This window comes from Myxine glutinosa, chromosome 3 (assembly GCF_964187855.1).
Source record: "Myxine glutinosa chromosome 3, kmMyxGlut1.1, whole genome shotgun sequence".
In the NCBI taxonomy this organism is placed as follows: Eukaryota; Metazoa; Chordata; class Myxini; order Myxiniformes; family Myxinidae; genus Myxine; species Myxine glutinosa.
In genome coordinates, this window is record NC_136263.1 from 102543926 (window position 1) to 102570774 (window position 26849).

At 43.2% G+C, this 26849-nt stretch overlaps 2 protein-coding genes across 14 annotated transcripts in view; one reads left to right on the top strand and one right to left on the bottom strand.

Moving 5' to 3' along the window:
* Positions 1-95: 95 nt before the first annotated feature.
* MGST3 (microsomal glutathione S-transferase 3) lies at positions 96-25173 on the top strand. Of its 4 annotated transcripts, none has more exons than XM_078774354.1 (7): positions 96-176; positions 1821-1936; positions 6839-6912; positions 7144-7201; positions 7387-7459; positions 11684-11811; positions 24736-25173. In XM_078774354.1, the coding sequence occupies exons 1-6, from the start codon at positions 98-100 to the stop codon at positions 11806-11808; spliced, it is 525 nt and encodes a 174-aa protein (XP_078630480.1). In that variant the 5' UTR covers positions 96-97; the 3' UTR covers positions 11809-11811; positions 24736-25173. The 4 variants fall into 4 exon arrangements, with proteins under 4 accessions (XP_078630480.1, XP_078630479.1, XP_078630481.1 ...); XM_078774353.1 differs by lacking the exon at positions 24736-25173 and adding an exon at positions 19506-19612; XM_078774355.1 differs by lacking the exon at positions 96-176 and adding an exon at positions 1472-1610.
* The window catches only part of LOC137414235 (ecotropic viral integration site 5 protein homolog), a 139894-nt gene continuing 132659 nt past the window's right edge, over positions 19615-26849 (bottom strand). For all 10 annotated transcript variants that reach the window (XM_078774344.1, XM_078774347.1, XM_078774342.1 and 7 more), the window contains 2 exons: positions 20510-20584; positions 19615-20386 (listed from right to left, as the gene is read on the bottom strand). In XM_078774344.1, coding sequence (XP_078630470.1) covers positions 20081-20386; positions 20510-20584 — 381 coding nt within the window. In that variant the 3' untranslated portion in view covers positions 19615-20080. The remainder of the gene's footprint in view (positions 20387-20509; positions 20585-26849) is intronic.

A 26849-nucleotide genomic window follows, 5' to 3' on the forward strand; every position in this document is an offset into this window, starting at 1 on the left:
GTTCTATTATTTTTATACACAATAATTTTATTACGACCCCAACAGGAATCAAAAGGGTGTGTATGCAGAAAACTAGCTTTAGTCCTCTTATCCTCCTATGACCTATATGATCCACAAGGGTAGTTTCCGTGCCACACCAGTGAAGGTGACCTTCACATCAGCACTACCAATCACAGGTATGAGGTATCAGTTCATTGGTATCATTTCGCAACTTGGGTCTAAGTACCGACCTTGTTGTCTCCTGGCTAAATAGCCTTTTGAAAATTTCTGAGCTCCTGATGGACTGTCCCGCTCCATATTCAAGGGAATGTCGTTCAGCTCGATATCCAGAACAATGGGTTTGCTTTTGCCCGACAGACTGAGCCAATCACACTCTGCAGAAGCAGGTGGTGTTGATTTACCTTTACTTCAAATATGTGTGCGAACGCTACTGGAAATACGGGTTCCATTGTCTTATCATTCATGAGGAATCCTAACTCCGGGATACGAATCTACCATATAAAACACTGTGTGTGTGTGTGTGTGTGTGTGTGTGTGTGTGTGTGTGTGTGTGTGTGTGTGTGTGTGTGTGTGTGTGTGTGTGTGTGTGTGTGTGTGTGTGTGTGTCTTCATGAGGCTAAGTTTTAAAGGCTTTGAGTCGTGATTTTGGAAGGATTTGAGTGGGGGGGTTTAAGGGGCAATTTTTGAACACGACTGTGTGTCAACCGGTTAAAAGACCTAAAAGACTCCAAGGATCCAAAATACCCCAAGGACCCACAAGACCCCGAATACCTAATGTACCCCCAAACACCCTGTATACTGTTAAATACACAAGACCCAAAATACACCAAATACACAAAATACCCCAAAGACCCAAAAGACCCCGAGGACACAAATGACCCCAAGGACTCAGGAGACCCCCAATAACTCTGAAGATCCAAAATACCCCGAACACCCAAAATACCCTGAAGACTGTTAAAGACCATGAAGACCCAAAATACCCTGAGGACCCCAAAGACCCAAAAGACTGAAAACACCCTGAAGATCCAATGGACGCCAAAGACCCAAAATACCTGGAAGACCCGAAAGACCCCGATGATCCAAAAGACCCAAACAATCCCGATGACCGAGAGGACCCAAAATACCCCAAGGACCCAGAAGACCCAAAATATCCCAAAGACCCTTAAAGATCCAAAAGACCACAAAAACCCAAAAGTGAAATTTGCTGCACGTGATGTGCAATGCGCACAGAGTAAAACGAGTGTTCATTTACGTCTGTAGAATGTCTAACAAATATAAATGATAGAAGCACACCTGACACTAGGCCCAGTCTTCAGACTTTGGCACGCTCACGTGGCTGTACCGTCATTTTTGACGGGCTTTGTACTCGTTAATAATAAATACAACCACAAGAATTCGAATCCGAAGGCGATTCGATGCCTTAGCATCAGCATGAAAATCACGTGACCCTTCACGTCTCGATAACCTGGCAATGCAAGAAATCACAGGGCTGGGCTGGGTGCCAGTGACGTCACTAAACCAAGAAGAAGAAGTTGAAGTAGAGGAAGAAGAAGAACGCATCGAGGGCGAGCATTGAGCAAGGACACGAAGCAATTATAATACAGCCACAGGTAATGTTAAATCCGTTTACGTAAGAAATGTTTTTTTTACTCTGCGAATGTTAAATGACACATTTAGTCATGTAATTCATTCACGTCGCCGATGATTGGCGTTTGAGTGGCGCCGTGCGTGCCGGGACGCCGAACTCTGAAGTGGATGAGCGAGTGCTCTCCATCAAAAAGGGCGGGATCTAAACTCTAAAGCGTCCTTGTCTGTTGCAGATATGGCGTTGTCTAAGGAACACGGGTACGTGATGCTCACCGGGTTGGCCGGCTGCGCCACTGTTCAAGCTTTGGCCTTCAGAGTCGCGCGAGCCAGACGCTTGTACGAGGTTGAGGTGAGGAGCGGATGAGCGCAAGTCGCCGCGGTTTCCAGATTCATGATGAAGCACGGGGCGACCATCGACATGACGGGGATGAGACGAAGCTTCAAACGACACAATTTTAAAAAAAATACAAAATGAATGTTTTCGAACTTTCGGACAAAATGGGTGTGGATGGTTATGTTTTCACCCCTGTCTGGCCGTTTGTTTGTGAACAAAATAGCTCAAAGTTGTGGACGGATTCCGGCGAAATTTGGCAGAGATGGAGCGTAAGTGACGAGGACGAAATGATTAGATTTCGGTGAAGATCCGGATTCGGCTACTAGAATTATTTAAGTGGTTCTTCACCTTTTGGAGATGGGGCCAAAAACGATACATAGCAGGATATCTCAAAAAGTTATGGACGGATTTGGACGAAACCTGTTGGACCGGTTGGGTGTCTGACGAGGAAGAATAGATTAGGTTTTGGTGAAGATCCGGATCCAGCTCGTAGAATTTTTAAAGTGATCTTCACCATTGAATGATATTGCCAACCAGGTGGAGGTGGAGGTTTGCTCTCGACTGAGTGCCGTTCTAATTTATCATTTGATTTTGATTGTGTAATCCACCATTTTGCTTTCAAGGTGACCTTTCTGTGGAAACTACCCCAGCTAGTCTTTTTCTATATACTTTACAGGTATGTGTGGGTGTGTCCTCTCCTACTACAGGGTGGGATTCCATTGCTTCTCTTCTGTTTCTTTCTCTCTTTGCAACAAATTGCATTTGAGCCAATCCTCTTCAAATTTGCCTTAGCTCAGTGGACCCTGACCCCAAATGTTGCATGGAGGTAGCTTGTCGAATAGACCCTCACCTTTTGATTTGAGCAGTCTGATTTTGAGGTAGCCTTGCCATTCCCTTGCATGCGAGTCGATAGAAATTAAACTTTGCAAGGATATGCTTCCAAATAGTGGGGCGGCTTAGCCCAAATATTCAAAAGAATTGTGCATTTTGTGATACAAGCACCAAATTTGGCACAAATGTACATTAATATGTTGCGAACATTTTCAGATATTGGGCCACTTGAAATTCCGTAATTTTTTTTTTCAAATTTTTTCAAATTTCGTAATTTCAAATTTTTCGGGTGACACCGTCACAATTTCGGTCTTCGAGGCCGGCCGATAGGCAAAGTGTGACCGGAAGAGACGAGGTTCTCCTGACCACGTGGCCCTCGATCTGGGAAGCGAGAGGCGTTCCATTAGTGGACGCGCCCCTCACGCCCGACTTTTGGGCGGCCCCGGCAGGCCGTTTGTTTTGACGTTCCGTGACAGGCCCCGCACCCCCACCTCAGGGCCGACCGGAAGCTTGTGCTGAGTACATCATACCTGAACAACTCAGTGAGGCAGAACACAGCAGTGCACACCAGGGTGACCCCTTCAGTGCATAAACCAATTAACCTGTCCACTGCAGGGCATATAGAAATGAAGTTATTTTCTGCATATAATAATAATATAAGTTCAGTTCTATATAACAATTTCTGTTATCACCACTACCACTACAACTACCACTACTACAAGCTTTGTCTGGAATTTTGTGGACTAACAGACAAACAGACATACAGACAAGCTGGGATCAAAACATTACCTCCTTCCACCATTGAGTGTAGAGGTAAACATCATGGAAATTATATCATGCCCTAGATTTAATTCATGCTTACCCGTGTATTTGCTTCACTGGTTCACAAGGTTTTTTGCATACATGTAATTCAGACTCTCGTCTTCATTGCTGACCACACAATGTTCGCAACATATTAATGTACATTTGTGCCAAATTTGGTGCTTGTATCACAAAATGCACAATTCTTTTGAATATTTGGGCTAAGCCGCCCCACTATATCGGCCGGCCTCGAAGACCGAAATTGTGACGGTGTCACCCGAAAAATTTGAAATTACGAAATTTGAAAAAAAAAATTACGGAATTTCAAGTGGCCCAATATCTGAAAATGTTCGCAACATATTAATGTACATTTGTGCCAAATTTGGTGCTTGTATCACAAAATGCACAACAGGTTTGCTATGCTGCTACACTAAAACAGCCCCCTATAGGGATACATAGTTTTGGATACGGGGGTTAAAGTTCAGAATGAGTCGTAAAAATTTAGGTTTTTGGACTACCAAGCCATATATGTGAGATAGGAGTTAAGGTGTGCCAAGGAAGGACTTTGTTCGATGGAGTATGCCCCGTTGGCGGCTGTCTTTGGTGGCCAACTTTGAAATGTGGTTTGCCAAAGAGAGATTATGGCTGATACCAATACCCAATAATTTGTAAAGTGAAGGTTTCTAGCCTACCAATCCAGATAAGACATTGCACAAAAATACGTTACTCCAGGGCCTGAAGATGGGGGGTGGTCTTTACTATGGGGCAGCCTGGGCATAGCTGAGCCGGATGAAGAGACATTGACACGTGAGCGATCTCGCTAGCGTTGCTATGCGTCGGTTGTAAAAAAAAAAAAAAAAATTCGGAAAAATGACGCACACATCAATTGAGCTCTCGTTACTTTATGGCCTACTTAGGCATAGTTAGCAAGAAAAGCAATGAAACAAAAGCATCTCCAAGTGGGGCATAAAAACTAAAGAAATTGCATGAAAGTTTGTGAAAGTTACTAATTTATTTCAAAAACCAAGAATGAAGCAGCAGCAGTTGGTTAAAAGCGCCGGCAGCAGCAGCGGTAACATTGGTCAAGTCATTGTAGGAGGAGGACACGTGCCCCATGTACTCCGATCTTCAGTAGAACAGCAGCCGGTGGAGACTCATCTTAAAGCCGTCGGTCGTCGATGGTTGGACGGTCTCCTCGGAGTCCATTCCAAACATTTACCAGCCAGTGTGTGAAGAAGCATTGAGGTTGGGGCTAGCAGGTAAAAAGGTTTCTACCTTACTAATGCCATTACTTTTTTTTATTACTTTTTTTTTCGAGCCCAACACGTCAAATCAATCTCGAGTCGTTACATTTCTATTGCAATTTTCTTTTTGTAGAAATAGCTCTGTTTCTGTATTGTTTTGGTGAATATTGGAGAATAGAGTAAAGACAAATCACAAACTGCGGTGCATTATTATTGAAGTGACATGCATTGTGAAAATTGGGGCCTTTATTCTTGTTCAGTGTGAGTTGGGTGGGAATAAAAGGGTATGGGAGGGGAGGGGGAAGGGTGGTCTTAATTTGACAATAATTTCTGGGTTCACACGTATGTTTATGCACCTTGGTGTCTCGTCTTTATGCACCTTTTCCCAAACTCGCACATGTTGACCTACTTGTGGCAGGATCTCACCTTTGACCTATTTGAGCATGCCAGTGGAAAATGTCAAATCCACTTGCACTGGTAAAACACTGAAACCAAACTACAGTTTTTACCTCTGCTACCAAAGGTGGACAGAGGTTGTTTTCACCCCTCTTGGTCTGGTCTGTGATTCTGGCTGTCAATTGCCTACAGGCAATTGTCAGTTTTAAACCCATCTTCACAAAACTTTACCATACAGTAGAGTTGGTCAAAAGCAATAAGCCTATTGATTTTTAGGTGAAAGGATCAACCTTCAAGTTTCTAAAATCATGAATTTTTATCTGATTGACTTGAAATTTGAAGAGGATTTAGTCATTGAATTCAACCACCAAATATTTTTAAGGTCAACAATTTGGGTGAGATTACTAAAATCCTTAATTTTCATATGATTTACATGAAATTTTAACAGGGTTTGCATATCATTTCACTGAATTCAACCACCTATTATTTTTTAAGGTCAAATATGTTTTTGGGAATTTACGTATCGTACTATGCACGACATCTTCCTGTCTGTGAGCAGGATATCTCAAAGTTCTGGACAGTTTGGGTGTGTGACGACAAATCGATTAGATTTTAGTGAAGACCCGGATATGAATATTTTTTAGTGATTTTTCACCATTGAGAGAGAGGGCCAAAACAGATACAGAGCAAACAAGAAAAAGAGCAGAGATTGCAAACCCTCGCCAGGATGTATCTTCAGTGGTTTTTAAGGCTTTTGTGTTAAATCAAATATGGCGGCCAAACCACGTGACCGATGACGTCATCATTATTATTTTTTTCTAAACTAATTTATTCCTAGATTATGCTCAAGAAATTATCTTGATTCGATGAAGTTTTGTACTTGTCGAATCATGACATCATAATGGAGGCACATGACATCATCATTAACATATTTTATTCCCCATGGAGAGTTCTTTACAATGAGCCATGTCTCAATTTTTTCTATTCAGCACTTTCGGAGATATAGAGGTGCAAAGTTTTTCGGTTTTTCCAAGATGGCGGCCGAACCACGTAACCTATGACGTCATAATTTTCATAAAAAATTCTACAGGTGGCGTTGCACCTATGGTGAAAATTTCCTGTCAATCGGACGAACGGTTGCAGATAAAATCATATTTATTCTGTGCAGACAGACAAACAAACGGACTCAAATTCAATACCCTCTCCTCTGGTGAGGGTAAATATCTCAAAACGTTTTGGCCGGATTTGGACGAAACTTGGTGGACAGGTTGGGTGTGTGATGACAAATCGATTAGATTTTGATTCGGGTCTGGATCCGGCCTATCGGTAGGATACAAAATGCAAACTATTCACTCCGGTGGAGGCGTGCGCTCTTCCGAGTTCTGGTTTTATCCAGACAGCTCTACTCTTGCAAATTAAACTGTTAAATATAAAGTTGTGTTTGAACCTGTCCCTTGTAATTTGATTCTGCAAAATGTGTAACTTGCTCATAATGAAGTCATTTTCTTTCATTTTCCTGAGAACTTCATGATGTAGATATTTCTCATTGATCAACAAACGTGAGCTTTGATGTTTTCATAATGCCAGTTTGACGTCTCCATTACCTTGTATAAATCGAGCCATGGAATGCAATGTTTGTATCCAGTATCCAGACATGTACAGCACGGACCCGCAGAATGGCAACATCTTCAACTGTATTCAACGTGCCCATCAACACACGTATGCTTGCAAAGTAGAGCGCACAGACTTTTGCCGCTAAATCACACTAATGAACTTCCCAGAGGATTGCCTGGATTTTTATCTCTGAATCATTTTGCACTTTATTTTATCTTCTTATAAATGGACATTCCTTTGTTTATAGCACAACAGTTATTTGGCAAGTGTTTAAGGACGTATCAATTAACTGTTTGATTGTTCCACTTCCCATCAACCCGCTCTTTTCTCAAACAGGCTTGAAGTATTCCCGGCCTTCCTGTTCCTACTTTGTACAGCTGGATACAAATTCCCAGTAAAATATTACACCTAGCTTCACAGGCACTCAACTTGCCTCACTATCCAAGCAGATGCATTGCTGCACCTTGATAGTCTGCACCTCACACCACCACACAAACGTAATCCTTTTTGGGGGATTCCAGCTGGCTTTCCTCACCAAAATCATGTCCGTTACCTACTCCCAAATCTTTCTGTCTGTAGCGCCTTGCAAGTGGTCTGGGCCTAGTTTGGATTGCTGGACGCTGGGTTTTTGCTATTGGATATAGCACTGGAGGTGAGTTGAGGATGTGTTCTGAGCACACACAGGGTATTCCCACTTAATGTCGTCCCGGTTAACCTTGTTTTGTTATAATAATGTCGATACTAATTAGATACCAAGGCTTCACACAACGTCGTGACTATTTACCTAAACTTGCTATTACATCGGCTGTTATATAAATGTCATGGGAAGTCTTCGGAGCTACGATGAAATTTATAAAGAAAAGAGGCAGAGCAGCAAGCAGTCAACCATTGATGTTTTTTTTCTTTTTTGGGAAGAAGGAAAATGGTCATCTCGATATTCGGGAGAAGCCTTCACGTCACAGCAAGGGGAAGAACCCTCTGGATCTCATTGACTTGCCACTCTCCACCATCCATGGGAAAAATTTATTCATGCCACGCGGGGAGAAGGCTTGCCCTCGTGCCACGCGGGGAGAAGGCTTGCCCTCGTGCCACGCGGGGAGAAGGCTTGCCCTCGTGCCACGCGGGGAGAAGGCTTGCCCTCGTGCCACGCGGGGAGAAGGCAAGCCCACACAAGTGGCTTATGCCACTTGTGTGAAATGGCGAAATAGTGGTGAAGCAAAGCCTGTGTTAACGAGGTGTGATGGGTAATTAACTCTCAAGGTCCAATTTCCTACATTTAGCAGTTAGTGCGGCATGTTCAAATTCAAAAAGCATGTTCGTGTGAATGGATCGAACGTTGGAAATTTGAAACGATGTTCTTATGAACAGATGCTTGTAAATCAGGGACTCCCTCTACTGTATTACAATGTATAATACAGAATATATAACCTATGAAAATTGTGTGAATTTATTTCAACTAGCAACGGTACCCGCCCTATGGGCGGGGCTTCAATTGGGGGGCCCAAATGAAAAGGTAAAATATCAGATTTTGGTGAAGTTGTTGGTGTGCCTCCGAGACTGGTGTGCACTGTGCAGCTGTGTCACGTCCTTGTTCACCAGATCTGTATTTCTCGGACTGCCTCCGAGACTGGTGTGCAGCTGTGTCACGTACTTGTTCCTGCCTCCGATAGTCCTCATCTAGGCGAGCCTTCTTTCTTGCAACAGCTTCCTTGGACGTTTTTGTTAATGAGGCTTTCCGTTTGGGAGGCATTTTACCGGTTTATCTGAAACGGTACCCGCCCAGAAACACGTACCAGAGAAAACAAATCGTTTTGGCAATGGCCTCTCCAATATTCGATGTGTTCACGGTTTGAATTACGTAACGTAACGTTTGTGACGGTTTTCATTGTGACGATGTTTGTGTTCACGGTAGTGTTTGATGTGACGGTGTGAACGTAATTTCGTAATGTTTTTCGTTTTTATTTTCGTAATCGTTTAATGTTTAATGAACGTTTAATGAGCGTAAGAATAATGTTTAATGATCATTAAATGAATGAATGTTATTTTTAATGCCATGGCGTCGCGTTGGCAGCAGTGACAATATAAAAATGTTTGCCAAGAACTTCAAAGAGAGAAAAGGAACTTTTATCGTCTATCCTGAAGTTCTAAGCTGAAGAAGAGGTACAAAATCATTCCATTTTTTTTCCTAAAGAAACGCGTATAGTTGATATCACGATTTGAAACACAATGGAATAATATTTACCGATATGAACAGTGATGTGGTTTTAAAAAAATTGAAATTCTAAAAATACTGTTTAGATTTTGATGATTTGCGTGTGATATTTAACGGATGTTTATATAAATCGCGCCTCCAAATTGAAGCCCCGCTCTTAGGGCGGGTACCGTTGCTCGTCAAATATAATGGCGATACAACAATTTTTACCGCTTTGCTTTGAAGAACGGGAATGAAGGGGGAGGAGCGTGTTAATATGTCTGGTTGAAGGCTTTGGGGTGGTGAGGGGGCTTGAGGCCAGATTTTAATCTTACAGCCACCATATTGGTGCTCGCCGTCACTGCGATGCGAAGCGAAAGACACCTCAGAGCTGTCACATTCACAATCGCTATGTCATATGTACTCCCGATACATGTTTCCTTCATAGTGAAAACTACCAAATCAACAGTTAAAAGGATTTTGAGCCATTAGGTGTTACGGCCTTGGCAAGATTGATGGACAGCGATCCGTTAGCGTATACACCACCCAAATAGCTATGTGGAATTCTCTCATGTAGAGATTAAACGTCGTTTGAACTTTGGCCGAGGTCATTATTTACTTTTAATGACTATGTACGAATGATGTTTAATGATGTTTAATGATGTTTATATTGGTTTTGGGTCGTCCTTTCCGCATATCTCGTGAGATTGTGAGTTGGAGAGACGGCCGTGATGGCGGGGAGGGGGTTGGAATTCAAGCAGGGATTCAACCCGTGTCCTTATAAAAGGTCTTTGTCCAAGGTCACCAAGTCCGATCGGTGCAGCCGTTTGTGTGGCACCCGGGAAAACATCGTCACAATGAAAACATTGTCACAATGAATGTTATGCGAACGCGAATGGTATGCAGGAGTCCAAACCTAAGAATGCTGGAGACCAAAGCTGAAATTGGAAAAACTAAATAGCCTATTTTACTCCTGGAGATCCCAGGATTACCCACCCAAAATATCGTTACGATCGGTTCAGCTGTTTTTGCGGTACCTTTGAACAGACAGACAGACGCACATTTGGTGAATTATAGTAAGATGTGATGCATTTAATGTGGACGGAGGAAGCCAAAACTCCCCCACCCCTATTTACATTAATTAATGAGATAAATTGATCCATTGAATTGTCTCACAGAACGTAGTGTTTTCAAGAACATAACCACGACGTTGACCGGAGACCAAGTGTGGTAAATAAATGGTTTAGCTGTGATCAAAGCATCCAGTAATTTCAGAACCAATCAACACAAAGCTCCAAGCTTTTGCAGATGCTTGTGGTCTTTCTTTGTGCTTCCTCCTGTATAACGAGCCAGGCAAGATGCAGGCTTCAAGGAAAGGACCAGCGAGGTCCTACTTACCTTTGCCGGATGCAGTCTTTTTATTTATTTATTATTTTCATTCAAAGTCTAGACTTGTGGAGGAGCTTGACCAGAGAACAGATCAGGATGTAACAGAATAAAGAACAGTAGAAATGGGGGGAGGGGGGGGGAACGCACCAACAGCATGGTTGAGGGCCAGAATAGAGAGACTTGGAAGAAAAATTAGGGGTAAGAGAGGATGCACAGGGTGGACAAGATGGATACAGAAGCAAACTTTAAGGAAGGAAAAATTTGGAATTTGGAAAGAGGTGGGCTTGGGGAGGGTTAATGGTTTTGGATTGGGGGTGGGGGGGGGGGGGGTGAACAGTTGTCTTGAACAGTATGAGATTGAACAGAACAGGTGGGAAGAATGAGATTGAAAAGAATGTAGAAGTTGGTTCCACAGGTGGGAGAAGAAAATGATGAGTGAAGATGAGCAATGATTCTGGATTTTATAAGTTTCACGAGAAGAGGGCTTCTGCTGGACTGCATGCATCCTACAGAAACCTGGGGGGGATTGGGGGGGGGGGCATAGACATCGAGCAACGGGTGCAAGACCAGAGGGACCACCAACTTGTCTGTGATGGTCACATAAACTCAGCTTCATCACGGGAGATTTCCATGATCTTCTGAAGGTCTCGGTTTCTATGGCAGCAAGCTGAGCAAGGTTTGAGGCAGAGGTGCCTGCCCAGAAAAAAGAGAAGTACTCCATCAAAACATCAATGGCGGATCACGTTCATGCTTTGGAGAGGGATTGTTGTGTTGTTTCCATGACTTTCGAGGGGCTGAAGCTGATCTGTTCAGCGTACTAGCTCTTCCACAAGAATTGACTGTATTAAAAAAAAGAAAGCTGATTATAGCTGAATACTTGGATTGAAAACCCTGGATTAAATGACTGCTCCAAAGTTGGCATATTTCTTCCAAAAAGATTGAGGACAACAATACTCAGTCGATGGTATGTGTATGTTGAACAGTTTGCCATGAGAGATAGCAAAAGGATTGCCGATTGTTAAAATTGGATAAACACCTTGAGGCAAAAACAAACGAGGCAGATAATGTTTTTAAGAGTAGACGAGGAGTACCCTGAATATAAAATGGAAATATGTCCAATATATTGAATTCCCTTCAATTTTATGCATTGGTTTAACTGCATATATATGACTTGACTCATTATTTCAAATTTGGATGGCCAAAGTTACAAGTTAAATTTACACCTTATTCATGAAAGTTTATTCAATTTCTCATCCCTCATGCTAAAGTTGTGCTTACACATGCACCTGTGTTCAGATCCAGCAAAGCGGAAATATGGATGTTTCGGAGATGCCTGCTTCATGGGTCTCTTTTTCGCATCCTTTGCTTGTGCCAAGCAGTTGCTGGGTTGGTGCCCACGGCATGGCAAGTGCTTCCTTTAAAAGGTGGGAAATGTATTTATTAATTAAAGTCTCCATAGGGGAATATAATTCGCTCTACTGCTGCCATAACGAGGCTCAACTAGTATTGTTGTGAAAAATTATATGACTTGTTTGTGATTTGATATGCATTTTGTCCCAGTAATTTGGACAACTATTTAGGTGTAAAAAGGTGCTGTTTTAGTGTTACAAGTTCCATTAACAGCAAAGGACATTTCCAGTACATCAAAAGCAATAGGTTAACTGAAAAGATCACCCTGCACTTGTAGAATGTTTATTTATTTATTATTATTACAGAGCTTACAAAAAGTATTCACACCCCTTGTCTTTTCACATTTTGCTACAGCCTGAATTTTAAATTGCTTCAATTGAGTTTTTTTTTTGGCACTGATATACACATAATACCCCATAATGTCAGTGGAATTTATTTAAATTTTTTTTTTTTAGAAATTTGAACAAAATAATTGAAAATGAAAAGGTGAAATGTCTTGAGTCCAAGTATTCAACCTCTTTGCTATGCCGCATCAAATTCAGCTCGGGTGCATCCAATTTATTTTGCTCATCCTTGAGATGTCCAACTCGATTGGAGTTCATCTGCGGCCAATTCAATTGATTGAACATGATTTAGAAAGAAACAACTTTCTATATAAGGTCCCACAGTTGACAGTGCATGTCAGAGCAGAAATTCTATCTACCGTGAAGTCCAAGAAACTGTCCGTAAAACTCCGAAATAGAATTGTGAGGAGCCAAAGATTGGGGGAAGGGTATAAAACAATTTTTAGTGTTGAAAGTTTCCAAGAGCATGGTGAGCTACATCAGGAAATGGAAAGAATATAATGGAATGACCCTGATTCTTCCAAGAGCTGGCCAACTGGGCAAGAACGACCTTGGTCAGGGAGGTGACCAAGAACCCAATAACCACTCTGACAGAACTACAGAGTTCCTTGGCTGAGATGTGAGAACCTTCCAGAAGGACAACAGACTGCAGCACTTCACAAATCTTGGCTTTATGGAAGAGTGGCAAGACGGAAGCCACTCCTGAGAAAAAGGCATGTGGCAGCATGCCGAGAGTTTGCAAAAAGGCACCAAAAAGACAGAGCATGAGGCAAAAGATTCTATAGTCTGATGAGAGGAAAATTGAACTCTGTGGCCTGAATGCAAAATGCTACATCTGGCGAAAACCGAGCACAGCTCATCACCCTGGATCGAACACCATCCCTACCATGAAGCATGGTGGGAGCAGCATCATGCTATGGGGATGCTTTTAAGTGGCAGGGACTGGGAGGCTTGAGGATAAAAGGAACAATGAATGGAGCCAAATACAGGCAAATCCTTGAAGAGAACCTCGTTTAGCGTGCAAAAGACATTGGACTGCGGCGAAGATTTATGTTCCAACAGGTCAATGACCCCAAGCATACAGCGAAAGCAGCACTGGAATAGCATCAGAGCAAGGAGAAAGTCCTTGAGTGGCCCAGCCAAAGCCGAGACTTTAATTCCATTGAGAATCTGTGGAAAGACCTGAAGATTGCTGTTCACTGATGCTCCCTGTCCAACTTGACAGAGCTTGAACAACTCTGCAAGGAAGAATGGGAGAAACTCCCCAAATTGAGATGTGCAAAGCTTATAGACATACGCAAGAAGACTCAAAGCTGACTCAGGGTTGAATGCAACAAACAACAACAACAGGCATTTTAAGGCCATTTTCCCTGGTGTTGGGCTAGCGGCTAGGGTGCCGGCTTAGGATCCTAGGATCCTGGGTTCGAATCCCGGTCAATCGCTGAATTAATGCCAGGGGGGTTGACTCAGCCTGTCATCCTTCCGAGGTCGGCAAATTGAGTACCAGTTCACTGGTAATTCCCTGCTTGTCGTTAAAGGTGGCAAAAAGGGTTGGCGTCAGGAAGGGCATCCGGCCGTAAAACATTGCTTCAAAAAGGGGACCGAAAAACAACAACAACCACAGTTCCCGAAAAAGGCCAACCCCCGCTTGCGGGGAAAAATGGCCTCTAAAGGTGGTTTTTTTTCCCTGCTAGAGCGGGGGTGAGCCTTGTGGGCCCCATGACAATCTTCTGCATCTCCCCTTGTTGACCCCTTTGCCCGCACTTCTTCTTCCACCACCTTTAGCCAAGTCTTTCTCGGTCTTCCCCGTCCTCTATTTCTACATTCATTTCCATCACTCTTCTCAACCAGTCACTTTCATCCTTCCTCAACACAAGACCAAACCATCTCAACCTGTTTCTCTTCACAGCATCCATCACAGGCTCTATTCCCATCATTTTTCGCAATTCATCATTTATCTTCCTCTCTCTCTCTCAACGATACTCCACACATCCACTGAACCATTCACATTTCCACCCTTTCCAGCCTTCGTTCCTGCTCTACGTTCATTACCCATGTCTTGCTCCCATAAATCATAACACTTCTCACACATGCAGCATACACCTTTCCCTTCAGCTTCAATGACGCTCCCCTCCTCGTCAGCATGCCACTCAGTTCCCAAAACTTCTTCCATGCACATCTCAATCAAGCAACCGTTGCCGAGTCTGATCCACCTTCTCCAGACAGCATGTCTCCGAGGTAGCAAAATGTTTTCACACCTTCCAGCTTCATGGCGTTTCCAAGATCCAACTCAACATTTCCTACCTCTGTGCACACCTCACACTTCAATGTAGCTGCCACACTGGTTAATGACCCTCCCAGAAAACAACATTTTTTATGAACCCACTCAGCGCACATTGTACATTAAATGGAGTTCACTCTGACACCCTTCCTGCACACAGCACATGGCCACTTCCCAGTTCTTTCCACCTCAGCACATGCTTTACTACTTGCCATCACCTTAGTCTTTCCTATGTTCACCTTCAGACCTTTTGTCTCCATACATTCCTTCCACTTCATCTTTTCCTTCAGTTCATCCACACTTTCCGCAATCAACACCAGATCATCTGCATACAACAACTCCCATGGTAAACCCTCCTTTACATTCCAGCCCAGCACCTCCATCACAGGTACAAATTGTAGTGGACTTAGTACCGACCCCTGATGCACTCCCACCTTCACCTCAAACTCACCACTGTTCCCACCCTTCGTCCTTACAGCTGTGCGCGCGCTCTCATACATTGCCGTCTCTACTCTGATCAACCATTTGTCCACTCCTAACTTCCTCAATGCCCATGTCACTACTTCACGTGGAACCCTATCGAATGCTTTCTCCAGATCAACGAACCCAAGAAACAACTTCTTCCTCTTCTCCATGTACTTCTCCTGCAACTGCCTTACAATACAAAGCACATCTGACATTCCTCTTCCTGGCATAAATCCAAACTGCATTTCGTCGATCTTCACTTTCTTCCTTATCCTCTTCTCCAAAACCCTTTCCAATACCTTCACTCCATGCTCCAATAACATTATCGCTTGATATGAGCCACAGTCCAGAGGGTCACCTTTCCCCTTGTATAGAGGGACCAGAGTACTCGGTTCCCAATCCACTGGAATGCGGCCTTCTTTCACCACCAGATTACAGATCTCTGTCATTCTCTTCACACCCCAACTTCCTGCTGCCTTCAACATATCTCCCACAACTCCCATCGGCCCTCCCGCTTTTCTACTCTTCATTGCTTTTATCGGTGTGTACCCTGGTTGAGAATAGGTACACCGTATCCCTGCGTGTCGTAAGAGGTGACTAAGAGGGTTGGCGTCAGGAAGGGCATCCGGCCATAAAAACATTGCCTCAAAAAGAGAACCATGACAATTACAACTATATATGGGCAGGGTACAGCCCAAAGTGGAGAACGTTTCTGAGGTTTGGGACATGGAATGTAGGGACAATGACAGGGAGATCAGGAGAAGTGGTGGAAGTATTGATCAGAAGAAGAGTGGACATATGTTGTGTGCAAGAGACGAGATGGAAGGGAAGTGGTGTGAGAATGGTGAAGGGTAGGCAGGGACAGAAATACAAGTTTGTGTGGTAAAGGTGCCCAGAGGGCGTGAATGGTGTTGGTGTCCTGTTTTCTGAGGAGTTTGTAGACAGTGTGGTGAGTGTGACTAGAGTGGGTGATAGGTTGATGATGGTGAAAATGATGATTGGAAAGCTCTTGGTGAACGTCATCTCGGGATATGCTCCGCAGGTTGGTCGGAGCGATGAAGAGAAGGACAAGTTCTGGTGTGCGATAGAGAAGCTGATGGAAAACGCGAAAGATGAGGAAGTTGTGGTAGGACGAGACCTAAATGGACATGTGGGAAGGAGTATGGATGGTTTTGAGGGAGTTCATGGGGGTTACGGATATAGTGTGAGAAATGGAGAAGGTGAAAGGATTTTGGAGTTTGCTGATGGAGCTGATGTGTTGATTTGTAATACTCAGTTCCAGAAAGAGGATAATAAGCTTGTTACATACACGTCAGGTGGGTCGACGACAACCGTTGACTACCTGATGGTGCGTAGGCGAGATAGGGGGCACCTCCGGGACACAAAGGTGATCCCGGGGGAGGAGACTGTTTCACAACACCACTTGGTTGTCTGCGACGTAAGGGTGAAAGGTGCGAGCAGAGCTCGGCGGGTGAAGTACCAACTGAGAATGAAGGTGTGGAGGTTGAAAGAGGTGACAGTAAGGGAGGCATTAAAAGAGAGGCTGAGGTAGGGTAGAGGATGATGTGGTTGAGCTTGAAAGTGGTTGGATGTCAATGAAAGATAGTCTGTTGGGAGCCGTTACTGAGGTATGTGGATGGACAAAAGGACCACCGAGGCACTTGGAAACATGGTGGTGGGATGATGAAGTTGGAAAGAGGATTGATGAGAAGAGAATGAAATTCAAGGAGTGGCAGAAGCCGAAGGGTACGGGAGCAGAAAAAGCAGAGCATGAAAGCTATGAGGCAGCCAAGAAGGCTGCAAAGAAAGAGGTAGCAAAGGCGCAGGAGGCATGTAGGAAAATGTTCGGAGAACACTTGGATTCGGAAGAGGGTCAGAGAGCGGTATTCAGGATTGCAAAGCAGATAGCGAAAGAGAGGTGTGATGTGATGGGGGTGAGTTGCTTGAAGTATGAAGTGGGACAAATCGTTGTGGACCCAGATGGAATTAAAGGAAGATGGAAAAGATATATGGAAATGCTGTTGAATGCAGAGAATGAATGGGATGGCAACATAGAGAGTAACCCAGTTTTAGGACCGGCAGAGAAGATAACTGAGAAGGAAGTTGAGGTAGCGATAAAAGCAATGAAGAGTAGAAAAGCGGGAGAGCCTTCGGGAGTTGTGGGAGATATGTTGAAGGCAGCAGGAAGTTGGGGTTTGAAGAGAATGACAGAGATCTGTAATCTGGTGGTGAAAGAAGGCCGCATTCCAGTGGATTGGGAACTGAGTACCCTCGTCCCTCTACACAAGGGGAAAGGTGACCCTCTGGAGTGTGGCTCGTACCGAGCGATAAGGTTATTGGAGCATGGAATCAAGGTATTGGAAAGGGTGTTGGAGAGGAGGACAAGGAAGAAGGTGAAGATTGACGAAATGCAGTTTGGATTCATGCCAGGAAGAGGAACGACAGACGCGCTCTTTATTGTGAGGCAGTTGCAGGAGAAGTACATGGAGAAGAGGAAGAAGTTGTTTCTTGGGTTTGTTGATCTGGAGAAAGCATTCAATAGGGTTCCACGCGAAGTATTGACATGGGCATTGAGGAAGTTAGGAGTGGAGGAATGGTTGATCAGAGTAGTGATGGCAATGTACAAAAGAGCGCACACAGCTGTAAGGACGAAGGACGGGAACAGTGGTGAGTTTGAGGTGAAGGTGGGAGTGCATCAGGGGTCGGTACTAAGTCCACTACTATTTGTAGCTGTGATGGAGGTGCTGGCTCAGAACATAAAGGAGGGTTTACCGTGGGAGTTGTTGTATGCAGATGATCTGGTGTTGATTGCAGAAAGTATGGATGGACTGAAGGAAAAGATGAACAAGTGGAAGGAATGTATGGAGACAAAAGGTCTGAAGGTGAATATCGGAGAGACAAAGGTGATGGCAAGTGGTAAAGCATGTGGTGAGGTGGAAAGAACTGGGAAGTGGCTGTGTGCTGTGTGTAGGAAGGGTGTCGGAGTGAACTCCATTCAATGTACAATGTGCGCTGAGTGGGTTCATCAAAAATGTAGTGCTCTGAGAGGGTCATTAACCAGTGTGGCAGCTACATTCAAATGCAAGGTGTGCACAGAGGGAGCTGCAGATGGAGGAAAAGTTGAGGTGGATCTTGGAGACGGTGTGAAGCTGGAAGGTGTGAAAACATTTTGCTACCTCGGAGACATGCTGAATAGAGAAGGTGGATCAGACTCGGCAACGGTTGCTTGATTGAGATGTGCATGGAAGAAGTTTCGGGAACTGAGTGGCATGCTGACGAGGAGGGGAGTGTCATTGAAGCTGAAGGGAAAGGTGTATGCTGCATGTGTGAGAAGTGTTATGATTTATGGGAGCGAGACATGGGTAATGAACTTAGAGCAGCAACGAAGGCTGGAAAGCGTGGAAATGCGAATGGTTCGGTGGATGTGCGGAGTATCGTTGAGAGAGAGGAAGACAAATGATGAATTGCGAAAGATGATGGGAATAGAGCCTGTGATTGATGCTGTAAAGAGGGACAGGTTGAGATGGTTTGGTCATGTGTTGCGGAAGGATGAAAGTGACTGGTTGAGAACAGTGATGGAAATGAATGTAGAAGGAAGTAGAGGATGGGGAAGACCGAGAAAGGCTTGGATGAAGATGGTGGAAGAAGAAATGCGGGCAAGGGGGTTAACAAGGAGAGATGCAGAAAATAGGGCAAAATGGAGAAGATTGTCATGGGGACCGCAAGGCTAACCCCCGCTCTAGCAGGGAAAATGGCCTTAAAATACATGTTGTTGTATTGCTTTTATCGCTTACTCAACTTCCTTCTGAGTTATCTTCTCTGCCAGTCCTAAAACTGGGTTACTCTCTCGGTTGCCATCCCATTCATTCTCTGCATTCAACAGCATTTCCATATATCTCTTCCATCTTCCTTTAATTCCATCTGGGTCCACAACGATTTGTCCCACTTCATCCTTCAAGCAACTCACCCCCATTACATCACACCTCTCTTTCGCTATCTGCTTTCCAATCCTGAATACCGCTCTGACCCTCTTCCGAATCCAAGCGTTCTCCAAACATTTTCCTACATGCCTCCTGCACCTTTGCTACCTCTTTCTTTGCAGATTTGAATTTGGTTGAATATTAATGTAAATTAGATATTTGTTTAATTCTTAATTATTTTGTAAAATTTCTAAAAAAAAACTTAAAAAAACAAAAATCCCTCTGATATTATGGGGTATTGTGTAGATCTTTGACAAATAAAATCGAAATTTAATCCATTTTAATTCAGACTAACATAACAAAATGTAAAAAGTCAAGGGGTGTGAATACTTTTCTGGAGGGATTGTAGTGCTCTTGCTTGGGTGATTGTACAATACAAGGATGAGCTTGAAGTTGAGCATTATACCTTTAAAAACTCTAACTCCAAACAAGTGCCATGGGATGTACTTATTTGGTTTAATAAAAAATAAAAAATAAAAAAATTATTTTTTTTGCAGTTATAAATATTATTACTTTATAAAAATTATATTATATTATAAATTATAAATTTATAAATTATAAATTATATTATAAAAAATTATAAAAAATTATTATTACTTTTTACTTATTTGGTTTAATGAAAATCATTTATTTTGCAGATGCAGAGGAGCAACCTTTCAGAATTATGAAGATTTGTAGTTTGCGTTTGTGAATGACATAAAACAGCACACAAATTATGCATGCAATAAAAGTTATTTTAGAGGGATATAGCTTTGTTTCTTCATTTCAATTGTTTTCATCTTTATTGTAGTACGTTTTAATGTTAAATACACTCCATAACAGATGAAGGAGAAATAAAATGCTTGGATCTAAATTCAGGACGTACATCAACCCAAATCCGCAAGGTGAATGTATATTTCAAGTGGTTTCTCTTCTACATATATATATATACACAACTCCAAGGTAAAAACAGGTTTTTAAAATCCACGATACAACTATCATAATGGCAGTTTTAGTCCAACATTCTTGCTAATTTACTTTTGCAATTATTGTTTGCACCACTTCTTTCCATTGAAATGGAAATCTAAAAAGGAAGACCATATTCAGGTGTAACAGTGTCTAAAATTGATTTATGGACTTTACAGTACATGGAAGTGGGTTAGGCAGAGAGAAATAAGGGGGGGGGGGGGGGGCAGGAGGGGAGGGGGGAGAGGTAAATATCAATAATTGACATTCATACAGTTGTAGTTTTGCTGTACCTCTGTAACAATGCATCCTTTTGATGGTCAGAGTCCGGAGACAAATTGCTGCCTTGTGAAACGGAGTTGCCAAACTGTTGATAACCGTAACAATTTTCATCTTCATGAAAGTCAAGGTCCTGCCCAAGATCCTTATTGAGTTCAATATCGATATTGCATGTATGTTTGGTGATTATATCAAAATCCTCCTCATCTGAGGAAACATTGTCATCGTCACAGCCAATGTTACTGAGCTCATGAGGTACTTGACATTGGATGGATTCGCCTTGTATTCTTTGCACCTTTTAGGAATAGTGGGGTGAGAAGATGAAGTGATAATTAAGAAAACAGGTCCAATTGTGGGGTGGGGAGGGGGGTGGTGTGGGATAAAATAATTTGATTGTGTGATGTGGCAAAATTGGTACCTGATCCTGCAGTTCACTGACGAGCTGATGTGTGTCAGAGCTGTCCAGTTGTTGTTTGATGAGGCCTTCCTCCCGCTTGCAACGGGAAAAAACCCCAAAAATGTTTAATGAAATAATACAAACAGTTTGCAAAAACTACCATTGCTCGGTAATGTCACAACGCAACACAAATCTTCATATGTACGAGTTTGACTCGACATGTACGAGCTAGTTTTCTTCAGGTTAATTTGCCTCCTCCAGTCCTGAAAATTATTGTAGAACAACCTGTGGTTGTTTGGCCATCCGTGCTCTATGCTTTTTAAATGCTGAACGTCAAGCAAGGATGTAGCATTGTAGCACGTACCACTTTTAAAGTCTTTGATACGACTCCGGATTTCGGGTTTGAACCGATGACATCCCAGACTGAATGGACATTCTAAAGTCTAACCATTGTTACCGAGCCTGGTTTTTCTCACCAAGTTTTAAGGTCAACTATGCCCGGTAAAAGCTCATTTGTATTGTGTAAAAAATAGTCAGCAGTTGCAAAGGTTGTGCAACAGGAAGGTATATAGTGTACACTGTGCTGATGCACAAGTAGGATTACAAAATTGGATGGATTCGTCGATACCACAAGTCAAATATAGATGGACATGGTACAAACGCATTACATAAGGCTAATGGGATAAATGGCAAGTCAAAATATTCAAACTTTACTCTGGTTATATGCAAAATCAAAGATTTTTCAAATATATTGGTTCGTCTTCTGCGATATTCTGTCTGTCAATCGCCTTCGGGTCACAATTTTAAACCGATCTCCATGAAACTTCGCTAAATGGTAGAGTTGGTCATAATGAAGAAGCCTATTGATTTTGAGGTCAAAGGTCATGAGGCCAGATTTCTAAAGTTGATCATCTGATTTCATCTGATTGACATTTTTTCATCTGATTGACAAATTGAACAGCATTTGCATATTGTCACTAAATTGGGAAACCAACTATTTCTAAGGTTAAAGGTCAACTCAAGGTCATACTTATAAAATCAATTTTCATCTGAACAATTGTCAATTTTAATCCGATGAACCTGAAAATTAAAGAGCAATTGCATTGTATATCATGGAATTGGAAAACCTACTATTTTTAGTCGAAAGGTCAAAAGTCAACCCAAGGTCAAACTTCTAATATCAATTTTCATCTGAAAAATCATCAATTTTAATCCGATTGACTTGAAAATTGAACAGCATTTGCACATTGTCACTAAATAGGGAAACCAACTATTTTTGAGGTCAAAGGTCAACTCAAGGTCAACCAAAGCTTTGATGAAGATCGTCAATTTTAAGCTCTATGAAATGGACGATTTGATGCATCCATGGCAACTTTTTATTTTGGGCAAGGGTGGATTTTGCAAGTATCGTGCTCTGTATGATACACTACATGACCAAAAGTATGCGGACACCCCTTCTAATTAGTGGATTCGGCTGTCTTAGCCACACCCATTGCTGACAGGTGTATATATAATCAAGCACACAGCCATGCAATCTCCATAGACAAACATTGGCAGTAGAATGGGCCATACTGAAGAGCTCAGTGACTTTCAACGTGGCACCGTCATAGGACGTCACCTTTCCAACAAGTCAGTTCCTCAAATCTCTGCCCTGCTAGGGCTGCCCCGGTCAACTGTAAGTGCTGTTATTGTGAAGTGGAAACGTCGAGGAGCAACAACAGCTCAGCCGCGAAGTGGGAGGCCACACAAGCTCACAGAACGGGACTGCAGAGTGCTGAAGCGCGTAGCGTGTAAAAATCGGCTGTCGGTTGCAACACTCACGACCGAGTTCCAAACTGCCTGTGGAAGCAACGTCAGCACAACAACTGTTTGTCGGGAGCTTCATGAAATGAGTTTCCATGGCCGAGCAGTCGCACACAAGCCTAAGATCACCATGCACAATCACCATAAATTTCAAAGCGTCGGCTGGAGTGGTGTAAAGCTCCTCGCCATTTGGACTCTGGAGCAATGGAAACGCGTTCTCTGGAGTTATGAATCACGCTTCACCATCTGGCAGTCCGACAGACGAATCTGGGTTTGGCGGATGCCAGGAGAATGCTACCTGCCTGAATGCATAGTGCCAACTGTAAAATTTGGTGGTGGAGGAATAATGGTCTGGCCCCTTAGTTACAGTAAAGGGAAATCTTAATGCCACAGCATACAATGACATTCCAGACGATTGTGTGCTTCCAACTTTGTGGCAACAGTTTGGGGAAGGCCCTTTCCTGTTTCAGAATGACAATGCCCCCATGCACAAAGCGAGGTCCATACAGAAATGGTTTGTCAAGATCGGTGTGGAAGAACTTGACTGCCCTGCACAGAGCACTGACCTCAACCCCATCGAACACCTTTGGGATGAAATGGAACGCCGACTGCGAGCCAGGCCTAATCGCCCAACATCAGTGCCCGACCTCACTAATGCTCTTATGGCTGAATGGAAGCGAATCTCCACAGCAATTTCCCAACATCTAGTGGAAAGCCTTCCCAGAAGAGGAGGCTGTTATAGCAGCAAAGGGGGGACCAACTCCATATTAATGCCCATGATTTTGGAAAGATGTGTGATGTTCTGGTGTCCACATAGATTTGGTACATGTGGTGTATCTTCTTGTTACTCCTGCCAGGGAGTAATGCATTCGAGTGTGTGTGTGTGTGTGTGTGTGTGTGTGTGTGTGTGTGTGTGTGTGTGTGTGTGTGTGTGTGTGTGTGTGTGTGTGTGTGTGTGTGTGTGTGTGTGTGTGCGCGCGTGCTCTCATGTGTTTGTGAACAAGATATCTGGAAAAGTTCTGAATGGATTTGGATGAAAGTTGGTGGGATGATTGCGCTTGGGATAAGGAAGAATTGATTAGTTTTTGGTGACGCTCAGGATATTATTCCGGATCCAGGAATTTTTTGAAGGATTTTTTACCATTGGAAGATAGGGCTCCAACTTGACCCACGGCGGGAGTATGCGCTCTACTGAGTGGCGTTTTGGTTGATATTATCTGAGTTTGATAAAAACAGCCAAACCATTACACAGCTCAACAGGCATTTGAGCTGCATCTGATATATTTTAGTTTAATGATTGTTTAATTATATTTCAGTTTCGGAGTGCATACAAGTCAAACGAGAACGCCACATCCGCCACTCAGTAGAGCGCATACTCCCGCCGTGGGTCAAGTTGGAGCCCTATCTTCCAATGGTAAAAAATCCTTCAAAAAATTCCTGGATCTGGAATAATATCCTGAGCTTCACCAAAAACTAATCAATTCTTCCTTATCCCAAGGGCAATCATCTCACCAACTTTCATCCAAATCCGTTCAGAATTTTTCCAGATATCTTGTTCACGAACACAACACACACACACACACACACACACACACACACACACACACACACACACACACACACACACACACACACACACACACACACACACACACACACACACACACAATCGAATGCATTACTCCCCGGCAGGAGTAACAAACACAAACAAGCCATATTATATGTACCTTACAGTACTGGAAGCACTCATTCCCTATGGGAGCAGCCAGAAGGAGGGGGTGGGGGTTATGTGCATGTGCATACCTACATAGTCGAGTTGCATTTTTATTCAAAGTTATTTTCACCTTAATTATACATTTTCACACTCGCTGAACCTACGTTGCTTTATATTCAACCATGTTAATGTTAGGTTTGTGGGGTAGGGATGAAATACCTTAGTGAAGGCAGGATTGTTAAATTAACATGGACTGTGTGGCACAAAGAAGAAGAACCTCGATGTACTATGTGGGGAATCTGTAGAGCATAAGATCGTATTTGTGTATCCATTAGAGGGGTGGAGCTCTGCTAATTAGGTAGGGCTTAAGGATAATCCCCAGTGATTTTTTCCCCCTAATGTTCTTCGAAAAACTCGGCCAGCCATGCAACCAGCTCCATTACTGTAGCAACAAGAACCGCGAGCACTCCATTCATCCACAACAATGTCATGCAGACAAACCCTGAACATTCTCGATAGGACGGCTAGACCCCGCCTCAAAGGATCCTAACTGGCAGGCAACACCCCGAGCTTCGTCAATGGACGTCAAGCAGGCCCCGAAGGGGACGATTGGTCATAGCGATGGAATGACGTGATGTGGTGCGGGTATTGGTTGATCGTGATGTGACGTCAGCGAGGGGAAAAGGAGGGTGCGCCTGCTCCTCCCCCTGCTCTCTCTCTCTCTCTCTAGGTCTGGTGCTGGGCGCGGCCGGTCGCATCTTTTTGGCTCGTGTGCACTTGCGGAAAAAGGCTCTCTCTCTTATTCTGGCCTGGGTGGAGAACAGCTGCGCTTCGTGCGGTGTGCGCCTGAGAGATTCATCGGAGCTTTGTGGAGCATGGAATGACCAGAGGAGGAGGACGTTTTGCTGCCACTTCACGGCTCGGTGTGCCATGTGGTGATTCACACCATCTTGTGCGCTCCCACGTGGGGACTCGGACCATTCGCGCTTGTCCTCATTGGAGCAAAGCTGAGTATCGGCTGACTCACCAACCATTTTTCTTTTCTTTTCTCATTCCCCTGTCGTGTAATTGTGTCTGAATGGAGGCGCCTCAATATAGGAATTAGTTTTACCTTACCTTTTTGTTATTCTTGCATCAATTTCATTAAACCCACATTTGTTGCATTTTACTTTTGCGTCGCATGTGTTTACTTGTCTGTGGGTTCGAGTAATAAATCCCATGGTGGCCGTCCATTCAGGCAAGGCTTCAGGACCTGCCCGCGTGTGCGAAAAGATAATCCCGCCACGTTCGGGTATACGCCTCGGAACTAACTGTTCGGCTATCTGTCCAAAGCTGGTTCTCATCAGCCATGGACTTGACATTATTATCCTTAGAAGGCCTAGACGTTGACCAGACAATAGCGTTATATATCACGACACCTCAGAGTTATGGATGGATTCGGCTGAAACGTGGTGGACGGGTTGCATGTGTGACAAGGACAAATTGGTTAGATTTTGGTGAATATCCAGATCAGGACTACTATGATTTATAAAGGAATTCTTCACAACTAAGAGATATAGAGAAAAATGATATGCAGTACAATATTTCAAAACGTTGTGGAGGGTTTATGACAAAACTTAGTGGATGAGTTGGATAGGTGACAAGAACAAGCCGATTAAATCCTGGTTAAGTTCTCAATGAAGATTTGGCCTTCGATAAATTATCAGTGGGATACAAAATGTAAACTGTTCAGCTTGTGCTCCAGTAAAATTATCACTTTTGGTCCATATAAATTAGGGGAGAGATGAAAATTGGTGGATACTTCCCTTGATATCTCCTAAACATCACACCAAAAGTCCCTGGAAGTCTCATGTGAGTAATTGCTGCAAGAGGGCCAAATCCAAGATGGCCACCATTTCAACTAAATGTGACATATATTTGCTTCTTGATATGATAGAAAAGTGATCTTGGTATTGAAATATAGGTTTTTGGGGACAATTAATTCATTTAAAGGTAAAAGAAAAACAATACTGGCATATTTCAAATATTTTCATGCATTTCATACATACATACATTCTCACATTCGGAAAACAAAGAAACAAACACTTAATGCAATATTATGTGTAACCACATTAATTTTGAGATGTCCAATTGAGTCATGTCTTCTTCATCACCGCTGTTGTGAGATGTACATGTTCACACTCTTTATCTTGTGGAGTACCAGAATGATCATCCTCATCAGTCTTGTTCACACACGTATGGTGCTTAAGAATTGCTGCAGTGCACATCATGGAACAATGAATGCCAACCTTTCTGCAACTCCATCCTCACGCACAACCACACTTGGTTGCATGAAACTATATTTAAGCATCAGGAGCAGGCGATTGGCATGTCAAAACTGTCCATTGACCAAGTTCTAACCCCACTCAGTTGGTGGTAGGTTATGTTCTAACCATGCTTGGACTTGATGAATGATACACAGGCAAGGAATGTTGTTGTTGTTTTTTTTTTGTTTTTTTTGCTGCGGCAAATGTTGGCAGAAGGGCTGCAAGTTGGAGTTTTGTGTGAATTGGGCATTTGGCTACAGCTTAGGTGAAACAAAGGTGTCTGTGCTTGAGTGATGATGTGGTCTTCGCTGCCCTCCCTGTACAAGGACAAGAATTCTTCTCCAGCTGACCTGATATTTCTACTGAGGACGAAGAGTCATTGAAGACTTGCACACATTTCATTTCTGAGAAATGATCTTTATCTAGTAGCAGAGATAATGGCATGATTGATAACTGCCCTTTTCCTTTCCTTGTCACCTACAGCTCATTTTCTCCTGTTTATCACACCATCCGTGAATACTTTCAGTATCTCTGGAAT

Coding starts and splice junctions, on each gene's coding strand:
- MGST3 (XM_078774354.1), top strand. CDS start 98: ATGACCTATATGATCCACAAGGGTAGTTTCCGTGCCACACCAGTGAAG. Junction 6,913..7,143: donor CAACGTGCCCATCAACACAC/GTATGCTTGCAA, acceptor TTTCTCAAACAG/GCTTGAAGTATTCCCGGCCT. Junction 7,460..11,683: donor TATTGGATATAGCACTGGAG/GTGAGTTGAGGA, acceptor ACCTGTGTTCAG/ATCCAGCAAAGCGGAAATAT.